Source organism: Oncorhynchus gorbuscha, unplaced genomic scaffold, assembly GCF_021184085.1.
Source record: "Oncorhynchus gorbuscha isolate QuinsamMale2020 ecotype Even-year unplaced genomic scaffold, OgorEven_v1.0 Un_scaffold_1265, whole genome shotgun sequence".
In the NCBI taxonomy this organism is placed as follows: domain Eukaryota; kingdom Metazoa; phylum Chordata; class Actinopteri; order Salmoniformes; family Salmonidae; genus Oncorhynchus; species Oncorhynchus gorbuscha.
The window spans coordinates 48,393-68,082 of record NW_025746092.1 but is presented as its reverse complement, the minus strand read 5'-3'; the positions used below and the strand labels follow the sequence as shown (position 1 = coordinate 68,082).

The window sequence follows — 19,690 nt, the reverse complement described above, 5'->3', positions numbered from 1 at the left end:
GACTCTCCCCCTCTCCCCTCCCCAGTATTTCAGCTGTGTGACCACACACTGTTCCACACATCGTGCCCCACCCTCCCCTCCCTCCCCAGTATTTCAACGTGCCCTTGTCCCAGCTCTCCTGTGATCTCCATGTTCATAAGACCAGTTACCCAGGAGTGTGTTACAAATGGCATCCTATGCCCTAAACAGTGTACTACTTGTGGCCAGAGGCCTAAAGGCCCCCGGGTCTAAAGTAGTGGATTATAAAATGGGAGAAAGGGCTGGCATTTGGGAGGCTGACAACAACATAGAACTACTGGGACATGTTACCCGAACAGGGGAAACCTGCTTCCAAATCAAACACACTACAGATGTCTGATCGTGACGTTTTCCTCTGAGTCGGTTCGGTCATTTTAGGAGGCCTGTAGGTCTCTCCCATTCATGTTGTCAGCCTGCTGCTGCTTCTAGACTGAGGTGATGCTGCTGCTTCTAGCCTGAAGTGATGTAGCTGCTGCTTCTAGCCTGAGGTGATGCAGCTGCTGCTTCTAGACTGTGGTGATGTAGCTGCTGCTGCTTCTAGCCTGAGGTGATGTAGCTGCTGCTGCTTCTAGCCTGAGGTGATGTAGCTGCTGCTGCTTCTAGCCTGTGGTGATGTAGCTGCTGCTGCTTCTAGCCTGTGGTGATGTAGCTGCTGCTGCTTCTAGCCTGTGGTGATGTAGCTGCTGCTGCTTCTAGCCTGTGGTGATGTAGCTGCTGCTGCTTCTAGCCTGTGGTGATGTAGCTGCTGCTGCTTCTAGCCTGTGGTGATGTAGCTGCTGCTGCTTCTAGACTGTGGTGATGTAGCTGCTGCTGCTTCTAGACTGAGGTGATGTAGCTGCTGCTGCTTCTAGACTGAGGTGATGTAGCTGCTGCTGCTTCTAGACTGAGGTGATGTAGCTGCTGCTGCTTCTAGACTGAGGTGATGTAGCTGCTGCTGCTTCTAGACTGAGGTGATGTAGCTGCTGCTGCTTCTAGACTGAGGTGATGTAGCTGCTGCTGCTTCTAGACTGAGGTGATGTAGCTGCTGCTGCTTCTAGACTGAGGTGATGTAGCTGCTGCTGCTTCTAGACTGAGGTGATGTAGCTGCTGCTGCTTCTAGACTGAGGTGATGTAGCTGCTGCTGCTTCTAGACTGAGGTGATGTAGCTGCTGCTGCTTCTAGACTGAGGTGATGTAGCTGCTGCTTCTAGACTGAGGTGATGTGATGTGAATGATCCGGGCCCCGCCTCTTGCGGAGGGGGGAAGAGAATGTCACTGTCACAGGGAACAGCGGGACAAAACACCTCTTTGTCAACATCCCAAATAGCACCTTATTCCCATAGGGCTCTAGCGAAAGGTAGTGTACTGTATAGAGAAGAGGGTGCTATGTGGGATGCAGACAGCGTCATGTGATCTAGAGAGGAAAGACAGAATGCTTTGTGAGGTCAAATCAGATTCAAATCAGATTCAGGCACAAGTTAATGAATGGGGCCCATAGATGATAAACAGCGCTAGTTGCAGTAAGACAATCACAGTCTGTTGTGGGGAGAAATGTACTTGAAGTCTATATGAATACGGAGGAGGAAACGTTTTGTATGAGTACCAACCCACCGACGGACTCGTAGGTCCCCCAGTACCAACCCACCGACGGACTCGTAGGTCCCCCAGTACCAACCCACCGACGGACTCGTAGGTCCCCCAGTACCAACCCACCGACGGACTCGTAGGTCCCCCAGTACCAACCCACCGACGGACTCGTAGGTCCCCCAGTACCAACCCACCGACGGACTCGTAGGTCCCCCACCCACCTCGTAGGTCCCCCAGTACCAACCCACCGACGGACTCGTAGGTCCCCCAGTACCAACCCACCGACGGACTCGTAGGTCCCCCAGTACCAACCCACCGACGGACTCGTAGGTCCCCCAGTACCAACCCACCGACGGACTCGTAGGTCCCCCAGTACCAACCCACCGACAGACTGGTATGAGCCCAGTCTCAACACACCGACAGACTGGTATGACCCCCAGGACCAACCCACCGACAGACTGGTATGAGCCCAGTCTCAACCCAACGACAGACTGGTATGACCCCCAGGACCAACCCACCGACAGACTGGTATGAGCCCAGTCTCAACCCACTGACAGACTGGTATGAGCCCAGTCTCAACCCACTGACAGACTGGTATGAGCCCAGTCTCAACCCACTGACAAACTCGTATGTCCCCCAGTCTCATATGTCCCCCAGTCTCAACCCACTGACAGACTGGTATGAGCCCAGTCTCAACCCACTGACAAACTCGTATGTCCCCCAGTCTCATATGTCCCCCAGTCTCATCCCACCGACAGACTCGTAGGTCCCCCAGTACCAACCCACCGACAGACTCGTAGGTCCCCCAGTACCAACCCACCGACAGACTTGTATGTCCCCCAGTACCAACCCACCGACGGACTCGTAGGTCCCCCAGTACCAACCCACCGACAGACTGGTATGAGCCCAGTCTCAACACACCGACAGACTGGTATGACCCCCAGGACCAACCCACCGACAGACTGGTATGAGCCCAGTCTCAACCCAACGACAGACTGGTATGACCCCCAGTACCAACCCACCGACAGACTGGTATGAGCCCAGTCTCAACCCACTGACAGACTGGTATGAGCCCAGTCTCAACCCACTGACAGACTGGTATGAGCCCAGTCTCAACCCACTGACAGACTGGTATGAGCCCAGTCTCAACCCACTGACAAACTCGTATGTCCCCCAGTCTCATATGTCCCCCAGTCTCAACCCACTGACAGACTGGTATGAGCCCAGTCTCAACCCACTGACAAACTCGTATGTCCCCCAGTCTCATATGTCCCCCAGTCTCATCCCACCGACAGACTCGTAGGTCCCCCAGTACCAACCCACCGACAGACTCGTAGGTCCCCCAGTACCAACCCACCGACAGACTCGTATGTCCCCCAGTCTCAACCCGCCGACAGACTGGTATGTCCCCCAGTCTCAACCCGCCGACAGACTGGTATGTCCCCCAGTCTCAACCCGCCGACAGACTCGTATGTCCCCCATCTCAACCCACCGACAGACTCGTAGATCCCCCAGTCTCAACCCACCGACAGACTCGTAGGTCCCCCAGTCTCATCCCACCGACAGACTCGTAGGTCCCCCAGTCTCATCCCACCGACAGACTCGTAGGTCCCCCAGTCTCATCCCACCGACAGACTCGTAGGTCCCCCAGTCTCATCCCACCGACAGACTCGTAGGTCCCCCAGTCTCATCCCACCGACAGACTCGTAGGTCCCCCAGTCTCATCCCACCGACAGACTCGTAGGTCCCCCAGTCTCATCCCACCGACAGACTCGTAGGTCCCCCAGTCTCGTATGTCCCCCATCTCATCCCACCGACAGACTCGTATGTCCCCCAGTCTCAACCCACCGACAGACTCATATGTCCCCCAGTCTCAACCCACCGACAGACTCGTATGTCCCCCAGTCTCAACCCACCGACAGACTCGTATGTCCCCCAGTCTCAACCCACCGACAGACTTGTATGTCCCCCAGTCTCGTATGTCCCCCATCTCATCGCACCGACAGACTCGTAGATCCCCCAGTCTCAACCCACCGACAGACTCTTAGGTCCCCCAGTCTCATCCCACCGACAGACTCGTAGGTCCCCCAGTCTCATCCCACCGACAGACTCGTAGGTCCCCCAGTCTCATCCCACCGACAGACTCGTAGGTCCCCCAGTCTCATCCCACCGACAGACTCGTAGATCCCCAGCCGTCCTAAAATCTATTTCTACAAGGAGTCATGTACCAGCATCTGACCTGTAACAAAGCATTATAAGGGAGATAAAGCCTGGCCTATCGAAGGAGACCTTCGGTTTATTGTCTTTAGTCCTCCAGACGGGTTCTGTGTGGTAATCACATCAACCTGTGTTCTAGAAAGGTCTTTAGTCCTCCAGACGGGTTCTGTGTGGTAATCACATCTACCTGTGTTCTAGAAAGGTCTTTAGTCCTCCAGACGGGTTCTGTGTAGTAATCACATCTACCTGTGTTCTACAAAGGTCTTTAGTCCTCCAGACGGGTTCTGTGTAGTAATCACATCTACCTGTGTTCTAGAAAGGTCTTTAGTCCTCCAGACGGGTTCTGTGTGGTAATCACATCTACCTGTGTTCTAGAAAGGTCTTTAGTCCTCCAGAATGGTTCTGTGTGGTAATCACATCTACCTGTGTTCTAGATAAGGTATTTTTCACACCCCCCCCAGACTATTTTCATCCTGTGAGTTTAAAGAGGACTAGGTTGTCATTAACAATAATACTGTTGTCTGTTGGAACTTGACACCTTTCCACTCGAGCAACTAGCTGGTGGAGTGTGTGTTTTCACGTGGCCATACTTCTGTCTGCGTGTATGTGTGTGTTTCTGCCCCTTCCTTCTCCTTCTGCGTTTCCTCTAGCTGATTGAGAGGTGAGGAGAGTGGCAAGAGATTTAGAGGGCCACTTCACAGGGACATGATGACTGACACACCCGCCTGGACATGAGCAACAGAGAGGGAGACTGAAGCACAGAACACAGTGAACATCCCACACAGCTCTAGAACGCCCCACACAGCTCTAGAACGCCCCACACAGCTCTAGAACGCCCCACACAGCTCTAGAACGCCCCACACAGCTCTAGAACGCCCCACACAGAGAAGGAGACTGGTGGATAGAACGCCCCACACAGCTCTAGAACGCCCCACACAGCTCTAGAACGCCCCACACAGCTCTAGAACGCCCCACACAGCTCTAGAACGCCCCACACAGCTCTAGAACGCCCCACATAGCTCTAGAATGCCCCACACAGCTCTAGAACATCCCACACAGAGAAGGAGACTGGTGGATAGAACGCCCCACACAGCTCTAGAACGTCCCACACAGCTCTAGAACGCCCTACACAGCTCTAGAACATCCCACACAGAGAAGGAGACTGGTGGATAGAACTCCCCACACAGCTCTAGAACGCCCCACACAGCTCTAGAACATCCCACACAGCTCTAGAACATCCCACACAGCTCTAGAACATCCCACACAGCTCTAGAACATCCCACACAGCTCTAGAACATCCCACACAGCTCTAGAACATCCCACACAGCTCTAGAACATCCCACACAGCTTTAGAACATCCTACACAGCTCTAGAACATCCCACACAGCTCTAGAACATCCCACACAGCTCTAGAACATCCCACACAGAGAAGGAGACTGGTGGATAGAACGCCCCACACAGCTCTAGAGCGCCCCACACAGCTCTAGAACGCCCCACACAGCTCTAGAACGCCCCACACAGCTCTAGAACATCCCACACAGAGAAGGAGACTGGTGGATAGAATGCCCTAAACAGCTCTAGAACGCCCCACACAGCTCTAGAACATCCCACACAGCTCTAGAACATCCCACACAGAGAAGGAGACTGGTGGATAGAATGCCCTAAACAGCTCTAGAACGCCCCACACAGCTCTAGAACATCCCACACAGAGAAGGAGACTGGTGGATAGAATGCCCTAAACAGCTCTAGAACGCCCCACACAGCTCTAGAACGCCCCACACAGCTCTAGAACATCCCACACAGCTCTAGAACATCCCACACAGCTCTAGAACATCCCACACAGCTCTAGAACATCCCACACAGCTCTAGAACATCCCACACAGAGAAGGAGACTGGTGGATAGAATGCCCTAAACAGCTCTAGAACGCCCTACACAGCTCTAGAACGCCCCACACAGCTCTAGAACGCCCCACACAGAGAAGGAGACTGGTGGATAGAATGCCCTAAACAGCTCTAGAACGCCCCACACAGCTCTAGAACATCCCACACAGCTCTAGAACATCCCACACAGAGGAGACTGGTGGATAGAATGCCCTAAACAGCTCTAGAACGCCCTACACAGCTCTAGAACGCCCCACACAGCTCTAGAACGCCCCACACAGCTCTAGAACGCCCCACACAGCTCTAGAACGCCCCACACAGCTCTAGAACGCCCCACACAGCTCTAGAACATCCCACACAGAGATGGAGACTGGTGGATAGAATGCTGGATTACTACTGAAGCACAGTAGAAACACAACTTGGACAGGAACTGGTCCAATCATTCTGCATTTCACACCTAAAACTAACAATGCCTTCATCAGTGAAGTCCCTCTCTCTACCTAACTCCTACGTGGCATCTCTCCAGTCAGTGACATTTCCTATCTCAGTAAAATGACTCACTTCATCTTGCAACACGGACAAGCCCTGTTAAACTCAGCTGGAAACTCAGCTTGGACAGAAGACAGACAGAGATACTGTAGCATCAATGACGAGGAACCCTGATCCTGTCATGTTGCTGTAGAACTCATAGTTCACCCTGACTGTGTCTTCATGTTGCTGTAGAACTCATAGTTCACCCTGACTGTGTCTTCATGTTGCTGTAGAACTCATAGTTCACCCTGACTGTGTCTTCATGTTGCTGTAGAACTCATAGTTCACCCTGACTGTGTCTTCATGTTGCTGTAGAACTCATAGTTCACCCTGACTGTGTCTTCATGTTGCTGTAGAACTCATAGTTCACCCTGACTGTGTCTTCATGTTGCTGTAGAACTCATAGTTCACCCTGACTGTGTCTTCATGTTGCTGTAGAACTCATAGTTCACCCTGACTGTGTCTTCATGTAGCTGTAGAACTCATAGTTCACCCTGACTGTGTCTTCATGTTGCTGTAGAACTCATAGTTCACCCTGACTGTGTCTTCATGTTGCTGTAGAACTCATAGTTCACCCTGACTGTGTCTTCATGTTGCTGTAGAACTCATAGTTCACCCTGACTGTGTCTTCATGTTGCTGTAGAACTCATAGTTCACCCTGACTGTGTCTTCATGTTGCTGTAGAACTCATAGTTCACCCTGAATGTGTCTTCAGGGGTTGCTGTAGAAGGTCAAAGAGAGGAGAGAAGGAAATAGTTCAGCCCTGACTGTGTCTTCATGTTGCTGTAGAACTCATAGTTCACCCTGAATGAAAGAAGTGAAAGGGAAGGAGCTCAGTGAAGGAAAGGTCAAAGAGAGGAGAGAAGGAAAAGAGGAGAGGAGAAGTCTCAGTGAAGGAAAGGTCAAAGAGAGGAGAGAAGGAGATCAGTGAAGGAAAGGTCAAAGAGAGGAGAGAAGGAGCTCAGTGATGGAAAGTTCAAAGAGAGGAGAGAATGAAATGAGAGGAGGAGTTCAGTGAAGGAAAGTTCAAAGAGAGGAGAGTGAAGGAAAGGAAAGGAGAGAGCTCAGTGAAGGAAAGGTCAAAGAGAGAGGAGAGAAGGAAAGGAGAGGAGGAGCTCAGTGAAGGAAAGGTCAACCAGAAGGAGGAGCTCAGTGAAGGAAAGGTCAACCAGTAGAAGGAAAAGAGAGGAGCTCAGTGAAGGAAAAGTCAACCAGAAGGAGGAAGGGAGAGGAGGAGAGGTGTCCTTACCCCACGTCGTCATAGAGCTGTTCCACATCATCTTTCTGTTCCCCCAGAGACAGGTCCAGGTCCAGATAGTTCCCATTGGGGGCCATCTGCAGAGCACACTCTTCCAACTGGGGTGGAACAAAGACAGGGACAGCCTTGTCAGGGGGTGGGTGTAGTGAAATATTTACACAAACAGGCATAAACAGTCAACAACAGTAAACAGTAAACAACAACATTAAAAAAAGGAGACTTTATTTTCATATTTTAGGACTTGTTTTTTTAACCTCCAATTGGTGGTTACAGTCTTGTCTCATCGCTGCAACTCCCGTAAGGACTCGGGAGAGGCGAAGGTCGAGAGCCGTACGTCCTCCGAAACCCAACCAAGCCGCACTGCTCCTTGACACAATGACCACTTTAATCCGAGAAGCCAGCCGCACCGATGTGTCGGAGGAAACAACCTGGTCAGCATGCACTACACCCGGCCCGCCACAGGAGTCGCTAGTGAGCGATGGGACAAGAATATCCCTGCCGGTCGAACCCTCCCCTGACCCGGACGACGCTTGCACCGCCCGGTGGGTCTCCCGGTCGCGGCCGGCTGCGACAGAGCCTGGACTCGAACCCAGAATCTCTAGTGGCAAAGCTAGCACTGCGACGCAGTGTCTTAGACCACTGCGCCACTCGGGAGGCTTTTTTGATATCTTAACATTGGTATCATTGTTCTAACATAGAAAGAGTCCATCTTCCATCTAACTCAGAGGTTAAAATATTGGGTCTGCTCCTTGATGATGTCATCAGCTTGATTACACAGGCATTGCTGCTGAGCCCCCCCGAGCTGTTGTTCTGAGTCAGGATACAACGGCCCTTCACTTTCTATGGAATATACAGGCATTAGCTACCTGCTTTCTACAGACTGCGTGAATCAGGCCCTCATGGTCGAATTACTGCAGAGAAACCCACTACTAAAGGACATCAATAAGAAGAAGAGACTTGCTTGGGCCAAGAACTTGCTTTGGGTTTAGTGGGACTATCATTTGTTTTTCAACAGGACAATGACCCAACACTGACCCAACACAACTCCAGGCTGTGTAAGGGCTATTTGACCAAGAAGGAGAGTGATGGAGATGACCTGGCCTCCACAAATCACCCAACCTAAACCCAATCGAGATGGTTTGGGATGAGTCGGACCACAGAGTGAAGGAAAAGCAGCCAACAAGTGCTCAGCATAATGTGGTAACTCCTTCAAGACTGTTGAAAAAGCATTCCAGGTGAAGCTGGTTGAGAGTGCCAAGAGCAAGCAAAGGCAAAGGGTGGCTACTTTGAAGAATCTCAAAGATATTTTATATTTAGATTTGTTTAACACTTTTTTGGTTACTACATGATTCCATATGTGTTATTTCTAAGGTTGATGTCTTCACTATTATTCTACAATGTAGAAAATAGTAAAAACAAAGAAAAACCCTTGAATGAGTAGATGTGTCTAAACTGTAGACATGTACAGTAGGTTACATACTTCCCACAGACATGATCACATTAAAGTATGCAGCCTCACAACCTTTAAATGCCAACCAATCCAGATTGTCTTGACAGAATGACAACAATGCCAACCAAAGGAAGAAAAATACAAATCAAGCATACCACAATTAACCAGGTATCCAAACACTGCAGAAGGAACTGAGCTCCAGTAAGCACCATGTATGAGGGGGGAGGAAGCTAACCTGGGTCTGTTTCTGCTCTCTCAACTCCTTCAGCTTGAGGAGGGAGGAAGCTAGCCTGGGCCCGTTTCTGCTCCTTCAGCTTGAGGGGGGAGGAAGCTAGCCTGGGTCTGTTTCTGCTCCTTCAGCTTGAGGGAGGGAGGAAGCTAGCCTGGGTCTGTTTCTGCTCCTTCAGCTTGAGGGAGGAAGCTAGCCTGGGTCTGTTTCTGCTCTCTCAACTCCTTCAGCTTGAGGGGGAGGAAGCTAGCCTGGGTCTGTTTCTGCTCTGTCAACTCCTTCAGCTTGAGGAGGGAGGAAGCTAGCCTGGGCCTGTTTCTGCTCCTTCAGCTTGAGGGGGAGGAAGCTAGCCTGGGTCTGTTTCTGCTAATTCAGCTTGAGGAGGGAGGAAGCTAGCCTGGGCCTGTTTCTGCTCCTTCAGCTTGAGGGGGAGGAAGCTAGCCTGGGTCTGTTTTTCTGCTCCTTCAGCTTGAGGGGGAGGAAGCTAGCCTGGGTCTGTTTCTGCTCCTTCAGCTTGAGGAGGGAGGAAGCTAGCCTGGGTCTGTTTCTGCTCTCTCAACTCCTTCAGCTTGAGGGGGAGGAAGCTAGCCTGGGTCTGTTTCTGCTCCTTCAGCTTGAGGGAGGAAGCTAGCCTGGGTCTGTTTCTGCTCCTTCAGCTTGAGGGGGAGGAAGCTAGCCTGGGTCTGTTTCTGCTCTCTCAACTCCTTCAGCTTGAGGAGGGAGGAAGCTAGCCTGGGTCTGTTTCTGCTCTGTCAACTCCTTCAGCTTGAGGAGGGAGGAAGCTAGCCTGGGCCTGTTTCTGCTCCTTCAGCTTGAGGGGGAGGAAGCTAGCCTGGGTCTGTTTCTGCTCAATTCAGCTTGAGGAGGGAGGAAGCTAGCCTGGGCCCGTTTCTGCTCCTTCAGCTTGAGGGGGAGGAAGCTAGCCTGGGTCTGTTTCTGCTCCTTCAGCTTGAGGGGGAGGAAGCTAGCCTGGGTCTGTTTCTGCTCCTTCAGCTTGAGGAGGGAGGAAGCTAGCCTGGGTCTGTTTCTGCTCCTTCAGCTTGAGGGGGGAGGAAGCTAGCCTGGGTCTGTTTCTGCTCTCTCAACTCCTTCAGCTTGAAGAGGGAGGAAGCTAGCCTGGGTCTGTTTCTGCTCTGTCAACTCCTTCAGCTTGAGGAGGGAGGAAGCTAGCCTGGGCCTGTTTCTGCTCCTTCAGCTTGAGGGGGGAGGAAGCTAGCCTGGGTCTGTTTCTGCTAATTCAGCTTGAGGAGGGAGGAAGCTAGCCTGGGTCTGTTTCTGCTCTCAGCTTGAGGAGGGAGGAAGCTAGCCTGGGTCTGTTTCTGCTCTCTCAACTCCTTCAGCTTGAGGAGGGAGGAAGCTAGCCTGGGTCTGTTTCTGCTCCTTCAGCTTGAGGGGGGAGGAAGCTAGCCTGGGCCTGTTTCTGCTCTGTCAACTCCTTCAGCTTGAGGAGGGAGGAAGCTAGCCTGGGTCTGTTTCTGCTCTGTCAACTCCTTCAGCTTGAGGAGGGAGGAAGCTAGCCTGGGTCTGTTTCTGCTCCTTCAGCTTGAGGAGGGAGGAAGCTAGCCTGGGTCTGTTTCTGCTCTGTCAACTCCTTCAGCTTGAGGAGGGAGGAAGCTAGCCTGGGCCTGTTTCTGCTCCTTCAGCTTGAGGAGGGAGGAAGCTAGCCTGGGTCTGTTTCTGCTCTCTCAACTCCTTCAGCTTGAGGGGGGAGGAAGCTAGCCTGGGTCCGTTTCTGCTCTCTCAACTCCTTCAGCTTGAGGAGGGAGGAAGCTAGCCTGGGTCTGTTTCTGCTCCTTCAGCTTGAGGAGGGAGGAAGCTAGCCTGGGTCTGTTTCTGCTCCTTCAGCTTGAGGGGGAGGAAGCTAGCCTGGGTCCGTTTCTGCTCTCTCAACTCCTTCAGCTTGAGGAGGGAGGAAGCTAGCCTGGGTCTGTTTCTGCTCTTTCAGCTTGAGGGGGAGGAAGCTAGCCTGGGTCTGTTTCTGCTCTTTCAGCTTGAGGAGGGAGGAAGCTAGCCTGGGTCTGTTTCTGCTCTTTCAGCTTGAGGAGGGAGGAAGCTAGCCTGGGTCTGTTTCTGCTCTTTCAGCTTGAGGAGGGAGGAAGCTAGCCTGGGTCTGTTTCTGCTCTTTCAGCTTGAGGAGGGAGGAAGCTAGCCTGGGTCTGTTTCTGCTCTCTCAACTCCTTCAGCTTGACGAGGGAGGAAGCTAGCCTGGGTCTGTTTCTGCTCTTTCAGCTTGAAGGGGGAGGAAGCTACCCTGGGTCCGTTTCTGCTCTTTCAGCTTGAGGAGGGAGGAAGCTAGCCTGGGTCCGTTTCTGCTCTCTCAACTCCTTCAGCTTGAGGAGGGAGGAAGCTAGCCTGGGTCTGTTTCTGCTCCTTCAGCTTGAGGGGGGAGGAAGCTAGCCTGGGCCTGTTTCTGCTCCTTCAGCTTGAGGAGGGAGGAAGCTAGCCTAGTTCTGTTTCTGCTCTGTCAACTCCTTCAGCTTGAGGAGGGAGGAAGCTAGCCTGGGTCTGTTTCTGCTCTGTCAACTCCTTCAGCTTGAGGAGGGAGGAAGCTAGCCTGGGTCTGTTTCTGCTCTCTCAACTCCTTCAGCTTGAGGGGGAGGAAGCTAGCCTGGGTTTCTCTTTCTGCTCCTTCAGCTTGAGGAGGGAGGAAGCTAGCCTGGGTCTGTTTCTGCTCTCTCAACTCCTTCAGCTTGAGGGGGGAGGAAGCTAGCCTGGGTCCGTTTCTGCTCTCTCAACTCCTTCAGCTTGAGGAGGGAGGAAGCTAGCCTGGGTCTGTTTCTGCTCTCTAAACTCCTTCAGCTTGAGGAGGGGAGGAAGCTAGCCTGGGTCTGTTTCTGCTCCTTCAGCTTGAGGAGGGAGGAAGCTAGCCTGGGTCTGTTTCTGCTCTCTCAACTCCTTCAGCTTGAGGGGGGAGGAAGCTAGCCTGGGTCCGTTTCTGCTCTCTCAACTCCTTCAGCTTGAGGAGGGAGGAAGCTAGCCTGGGTCTGTTTCTGCTCTTTCAGCTTGAGGAGGGAGGAAGCTAGCCTGGGTCTGTTTCTGCTCTTTCAGCTTGAGGAGGGAGGAAGCTAGCCTGGGTCTGTTTCTGCTCTCTCAACTCCTTCAGCAACTGTTACTTCAATGCCAGTAACGGAGTTCGCAAGAGTACAACCTGATTCTAATACCTGATCTGGGACCAGGCTAAAACTAGAAGGAAGCAGCATTCTAATACCTGATCTGGGACCAGACTAGAACACGGAGGAAGCAGCATGCTAATACCTGATCTGGGAACAGGCTAGAACTATGAGGAAGCAGCATACTAATACCTGATCTGGGAACAAGCTAGAACTAGGAAGAAGCAGCATTCTAATACCTGATCTGGGACCAGACTAGAACTCGGAGGAAGCAGCATTCTAATACCTGATCTGGGACCAGGCTAGAACTAGGAGGAAGCAGCATTCTAATAGCTGATCTGGGACCAGACTAGAACTATGAGGAAGCAGCATTCTAATACCTGATCTCACCAGAATATATTACACTATTATAATACCATCCACACTATTCCAGCAGTGCCTTTGGCTTCCCATGCCTTGTTGTGTCCCAAATAGCAACCTACTCCCTATATAGTGCAATACGTCTGTAAAGTTAGTGCACTACAGTGCATTCAGAAAGTATTCAGACCCCTTGACATTTTCCACATTGTTACGTTACAGCCTTATTCTAAAAATGAATAAAACCACCAACCCCCTCTCAATCTATACACAATACCCCTAATGACATCACAATACCCCCTAATGACATCACCCTAATGACATCACAATAACCCCTAATGACATCACAATAACCCCTAATGACATCACAATAACCCCTAATGACATCACAATAACCCCTGATGACATCACAATACCCCATAAAGCCAAAATACATTTAGAAAGTTTAGCTAATTTACTAAAAATACAAAACATCACATTTAAGTATTCAGATCCTTTACTCAGTGCTTTTTCAAAGCACCTTTGGCAACGATTACAGCCTCCAGTCTTCTTGGTTACGACTCTACAAGCTTGGTACACCTGTATTTGGAGAGTTTCTCCTATTCTTCTCAGCAGATCCTCTCAAGCTCTGTCAGGTTGGATGGGGAGCGTCGCTGCACAGCTATTTTTAGGTCTCCCCAGAGATGTTAGATCGGATTCAAATATTATACCTTTATTTCAACAAGGAACACAGACTGAGACCAAGGTCTCTGACAGCTGGGCCCTGCTCACATGTTAACACATATAGTTTAGGTACAATGAGTCCGGGCTCTGGCTGGGCCACTCAAGCACATTCAGAGATTTGTCCCAAAGCCACTCCTGCGTTGTCTTGGCTTTGCGTTTCTCCGTTGTCCTGTTGGAAGGTGAACCTCTTGACCCAGTCTGAGGTCCTGAACGTTCTGAGAGTCCTTTAGGTGCCTTTTAGCAAATTCAAAGTGGGCTGTCATGGGCATTTTACTGAGGAGTGGCTTCTATTTCTGGCCACTCTACCATAAAAGCCTGATTGGAGTGCTGCAGAGATGGTTATCCTTCTAGAAGGTTCTCCTATCTCCACAGAGGAATTCTGAGCTCTGTCAAAGTGACCATCCGGTTCTTGGTCGTCTCCCTGACCAAGGCCCTTCTCCCCAGATTGTCCAGATTGGCCGAACAGCCAGCTCTAGGAAGAGTCTTGGTCACTGTGTTCTTGGGAACCTTCAATGCTGCAGAAATGTTTTGGTACCCTTCCCCAGATCTGTGCCTCGCCACCATCCTGTCTCTGAGCTCTACGGACAATTCCTTCCACCTCATGGCTTGGTTTTTGCTCTGACATGAACTGTTAACTGTGGGACCTTCTATACACAGGTGTGTTCCTTTCCAAATTGGTGCATAAAAGGCTGGTACATATAGGGCTGGTAACCAGACTGGTGCATATAGGGCTGGTACCAGACTGGTGCATATAGGTCTGGTACCAGACTGGTGCATATAAGACTGGTGCATATAGGGCTGGTACATACAGGGGGGGGTGGGGGTCAGGGGATGTCAAAACACCGACTGGGGGGTCAGAGGGTATCAAAACACCGACTGGGGGGGTCAGAGGGTATCAAAACACCGACTTGGGGGTCAGAGGGTATCAAAACACCGACTGGGGGGTCAGAGGGTATCAAAACACCGACTGGGGGGGTCAGAGGGTATCAAAACACCGACTGGGGGGGGTCAGAGGGTATCAAAACACCGACTGGGAGGGGGTCAGAGGGTATCAAAACACCGACTGGGAGGGGTCAGAGGGTATCAAAACACCGGCTGTGGGGGTCAGAGGGTATCAAAACACCGGCTGTGGGGGTCAGAGGGTATCAAAACACAGGCTGTGGGGGGTCAGAGGGTATCAAAACGACCGACTAGGGGGGGTCAGAGGGTATCAAAACACCGACTGGGGGGTCAGAGGGTATCAAAACACCGACTGGGAGGGAGGTCAGAGGGTATCAAAACACCGACTGGGAGGGGGGTCAGAGGGTATCAAAACACCGACTGGGAGGGGTCAGAGGGTATCAAAACACCGACTGGGGGGGTCAGAGGGTATCAAAACACCGGCTGTGGGGGTCAGAGGGTATCAAAACACCGGCTGTGGGGGGTCAGAGGGTATCAAAACACCGGCTGTGGGGGGGTCAGAGGGTATCAAAACACCGACTGGGAGGGGGTCAGAGGGTATCAAAACACCGACTGGGAGGGGGTCAGAGGGTATCAAAACACCGACTGGGAGGGGGTCAGAGGGTATCAAAACACCGACTGGGAGGGGTCAGAGGGTATCAAAACACCGACTGGGAGGGGTCAGAGGGTATCAAAACACCGGCTGTGGGGGTCAGAGGGTATCAAAACACCGGCTGTGGGGGGTCAGAGGGTATCAAAACACCGGCTGTGGGGGGTCAGAGGGTATCAAAACACCGACTGGGGGTCAGAGGGTATCAAAACACCGACTGGGGGGGTCAGAGGGTATCAAAACACCGACTGGGAGGGAGGTCAGAGGGTATCAAAACACCGACTGGGAGGGGGTCAGAGGGTATCAAAACACCGACTGGGAGGGGTCAGAGGGTATCAAAACACCGACTGGGAGGGGTCAGAGGGTATCAAAACACCGGCTGGGGGGGTCAGAGGGTATCAAAACACCGGCTGTGGGGGTCAGAGGGTATCAAAACACCGACTGGGAGGGGGTCAGAGGGTATCAAAACACCGACTGGGAGGGGGTCAGAGGGTATCAAAACACCGACTGGGAGGGGGTCAGAGGGTATCAAAACACCGACTGGGAGGGGGTCAGAGGGTATCAAAACACCGACTGGGAGGGGGTCAGAGGGTATCAAAACACCGACTGGGAGGGGTCAGAGGGTATCAAAACACCGGCTGTGGGGGGTCAGAGGGTATCAAAACACCGGCTGTGGGGGGTCAGAGGGTATCAAAACACCGACTGGGGGGGTCAGAGGGTATCAAAACACCGACTGGGGGGGTCAGAGGGTATCAAAACACCGACTGGGGGGTCAGAGGGTATCAAAACACCGACTGGGAGGGAGGTCAGAGGGTATCAAAACACCGACTGGGAGGGGGTCAGAGGGTATCAAAACACCGACTGGGGGGTCAGAGGGTATCAAAACACCGACTGGGGGGTCAGAGGGTATCAAAACACCGACTGGGAGGGGTCAGAGGGTATCAAAACACCGACTGGGAGGGGGTCAGAGGGTATCAAAACACCGACTGGGAGGGGGTCAGAGGGTATCAAAACACCGACTGGGAGGAGTCAGAGGGTATCAAAACACCGACTGGGGGAGTCAGAGGGTATCAAAACACCGGCTGTGGGGGGTCAGAGGGTATCAAAACACCGGCTGGGGGGGTCAGAGGGTATCAAAACACCGGCTGGGGGGTCAGAGGGTATCAAAACACCGGCTGGGGGGGTCAGAGGGTATCAAAACACCGGCTGGGGGGGTCAGAGGGTATCAAAACACCGACTGGGAGGGGTCAGAGGGTATCAAAACACCGACTGGGAGGGGTCAGAGGGTATCAAAACACCGACTGGGAGGGGTCAGAGGGTATCAAAACACCGACTGGGGGGTCAGAGGGTATCAAAACACCGACTGGGGGGGTCAGAGGGTATCAAAACACCGACTGGGGGGGTCAGAGGGTATCAAAACACCGACTGGGGGGGTCAGAGGGTATCAAAACACCGACTGGGGGGTCAGAGGGTATCAAAACACCGACTGGGGGGGGTCAGAGGGTATCAAAACACCGACTGGGGGGTCAGAGGGTATCAAAACACCGACTGGAACAGAAAACATTTTCCCATAATATACTAACAAACTAAAACGAAGAACAGAGGGGAAAAAAACATCCGGGTTATTATGTTGAGATAATAAAAACACAATTCCCACAACAACAAAAACTATAAGGAACATAGAAAAAAATAAACTTCTGGTTGTTTAGTCCTCCAACGTTGAAATAACTGTTAGCCTCATCAATCTGATACAAGACAGGTTTAGACATTATGGACATTTCCATGCTATCTCTCTAACAGCCCGGGAAGTATCTGTTTACATCCCAAATGGCACCCTATTGCCTACATAGTGCACTATTGTTGACCAAGAGCCCTTAGGGTAGATGAAGGGAATAGGGTGCCATTTGGGATCTGACGGGACTCACCCCGGGGCAAGGGAGTGATTAGGCTGATTTGTAAAGGAATGTTTTTAAAGGAGACAAGTAGTCTCTAGTTTTTAATCATGGAGAAATACAGGGTTGTGATGGGTTGGAAGGGGGTTAACGCAGAGGGGTTGGAAGGGGGTTAACGCAGAGGGGTTGGACGAGGGTTAACGCAGAGGGGTTGGACGAGGGTTAACGCAGAGGGGTTGGACGAGGGTTAACGCAGAGGGGTTGGACGGGGGTTAACGCAGAGGGGTTGGAAGGGGTTAACGCAGAGGGGGGTTGGAGAGGGGTTGGAAGGGGTTAACGCAGAGGGGTTGGAAGGGGGTTAACGCAGAGGGGTTGGAAGGGGTTAACGCAGAGGGGTTGGAAGGGGTTAACGCAGAGGGGTTGGAAGGGGGTTAACGCAGAGGGGTTGGAAGGGGGTTAACGCAGAGGGGTTGGAAGGGGGTTAACGCAGAGGGGTTGGAAGGGGGTTAACGCAGAGGGGTTGGAAGGGGGTTAACGCAGAGGGGTTGGAAGGGGTTAACGCAGAGGGGTTGGAAGGGGTTAACGCAGAGGGGTTGGAAGGGGGTTAACACAGAGGGGTTGGAAGGGGGTTAACACAGAGGGGTTGGAAGGGGGTTAACACAGAGGGGTTGGAGGGGTTAACACAGAGGGGTTGGAGGGGTTAACACAGAGGGGTTGGAGGGGGTTAACACAGAGGGGTTGGAGGGGTTAACACAGAGGGGTTGGAAGGGGGTTAACACAGAGGGGTTGGAAGGGGTTAACACAGAGGGGTTGGAAGGGGTTAACACAGAGGGGTTAACACAGAGGGGGTGGAAGGGGGTTAACACAGAGGGGTTGGAGGGGTTAACACAGAGGGGTTGGAAGGGGTTAACACAGAGGGGTTGGAGGGGGTTAACACAGAGGGGTTGGAAGGGGGTTAACACAGAGGGGTTGGAAGGGGTTAACACAGAGGGGTTGGAAGGGGGTTAACACAGAGGGGTGGAAGGGGGTTAACACAGAGGGGTGGAAGGGGTTAACACAGAGGGGTGGAAGGGGTTAACACAGAGGGGTAACACAGAGGGGGTGGAAGGGGGTTAACGCAGAGGGGTTGGAAGGGGTTAACGCAGAGGGGTTGGAAGGGGGTTAACGCAGAGGGGTTGGAAGGGGGTTAACGCAGAGGGGTTGGAAGGGGTTAACACAGAGGGGTTGGAAGGGGGTTAACACAGAGGGGTTGGAAGGGGTTAACACAGAGGGGTTGGAGGGGTTAACACAGAGGGGTTGGAGGGGGTTAACACAGAGGGGTTGGAGGGGTTAACACAGAGGGGTTGGAGGGGTTAACACAGAGGGGTTGGAAGGGGTTAACACAGAGGGGTTGGAAGGGGTTAACACAGAGGGGTTGAAGGGGGTTAACACAGAGGGGTTAACACAGAGGGGGTGGAAGGGGTTAACACAGAGGGGTTGGAGGGGGTTAACACAGAGGGGTTGGAAGGGGTTAACACAGAGGGGTTGGAGGGGTTAACACAGAGGGGTTGGAAGGGGTTAACACAGAGGGGTTGGAAGGGGGTTAACACAGAGGGGTTGGAAGGGGGTTAACACAGAGGGGTGGAAGGGGTTAACACAGAGGGGTGGAAGGGGGTTAACACAGAGGGGTGGAAGGGGGTTAACACAGAGGGGGTGGAAGGGGGTTAACACAGAGGGGTGGAAGGGGGTTAACACAGAGGGGGGGTTAACACAGAGGGGTTGGAAGGGGGTTAACACAGAGGGGTTGGAAGGGGGTTAACACAGAGGGGGTGGAGGGGTTAACACAGAGGGGGTGGAAGGGGTTAACACAGAGGGGGTGGAAGGGGGTTAACACAGAGGGGGTGGAAGGGGGTTAACACAGAGGGGTAACACAGAGGGGGTGGAAGAGGGTTAACACAGAGGGGTTGGAGGGGGTTAACACAGAGGGGTTGGAGGGGGTTAACACAGAGGGGTGGAAGGGGGTTAACAAAGCATTTTAGCTCAATATGTTTTACTCAACAGACTAGAGAATGAAACAGTCCTTGATCAACCATCTATTCACCTGCATGTTTACGTCTAGATAACTTTCCCGAGGTAAGTTATTCATTTAGAAAAGCGTCCTTTTTTGAAATATGCAACTGGACTGTCAATCAAGTACCGGTCGGCTCCTTTTGACAAGGATACCCCGTCTTGTGGATGACATGACCGTGGACGTCAGCCAGTCAATCACCATGGGGGAATCACACCTGTGTAGTTCGGCTGCTTTCAGCATATTTTCCGAACGCACAAAGTTATTTTAGAAAAGACGACGAGGCTGTCCAATTTCAAACTTACCTTCAGCGGTGCCTCCAGGAGTTTGTGAACCCCGGCTATCTGCTCAATCAAGGCGATGTTTTCGTCCAGATCATAGGGCGGCGGTCTCCGTGGCTCCGGGAAGTTGGTACAGACGAAAGGGTTGGAGTCCTCCAAATACTGCACTCGGCAGGTTATAATGGCCATGTCTTTTCCTCAGCCGGCTGGGGTTAACGTTTCTCTGCTGTCAGTCGCGGTGTAGAGCTGTGTCCCTGCGGATATATTCCCCCTTGTCCTAAACTTCCATTTTTAAAATAAAGAAGGAAAAAAAACGCGGCGACTTGTTCCTCCCCGCTTGACGCTCTCTCTCTCTGTGTTAAAGGGAAACTGTTGCTGTCCAGAACACACCAGCGGACAACCCCTTGCTGTGACCGTGTGACGTCAGGTATCAGGAAGCGGAGTAGTGTGAGGAGTTGGAACTGCTGCTGGAAGTTGAGAATGAGTGACTCATGAGATGGAAATAGACAGAGCTACAGCTGGCACAGCAGTTCAACTGAGACGATTCAAACTGCTAGTTCGGCGGAAAACATAAACATACTA

The 19,690-nt window shown here is 52.3% G+C and overlaps 1 protein-coding gene across 1 annotated transcript in view; it reads right to left on the bottom strand.

Moving 5' to 3' along the window:
* LOC124022020 (FH1/FH2 domain-containing protein 1-like) overlaps window positions 1-19,300 on the bottom strand; it is a 116,947-nt gene extending 97,647 nt beyond the window's left edge. The window contains 2 exon segments of the mRNA XM_046337074.1: window positions 7,462-7,568; window positions 19,133-19,300. Of these exon segments, the coding sequence (XP_046193030.1) occupies window positions 7,462-7,568; window positions 19,133-19,297 (272 nt within the window). The 5' untranslated portion in view covers window positions 19,298-19,300.
* Between the last annotated feature and the right edge of the window lie 390 nt (window positions 19,301-19,690).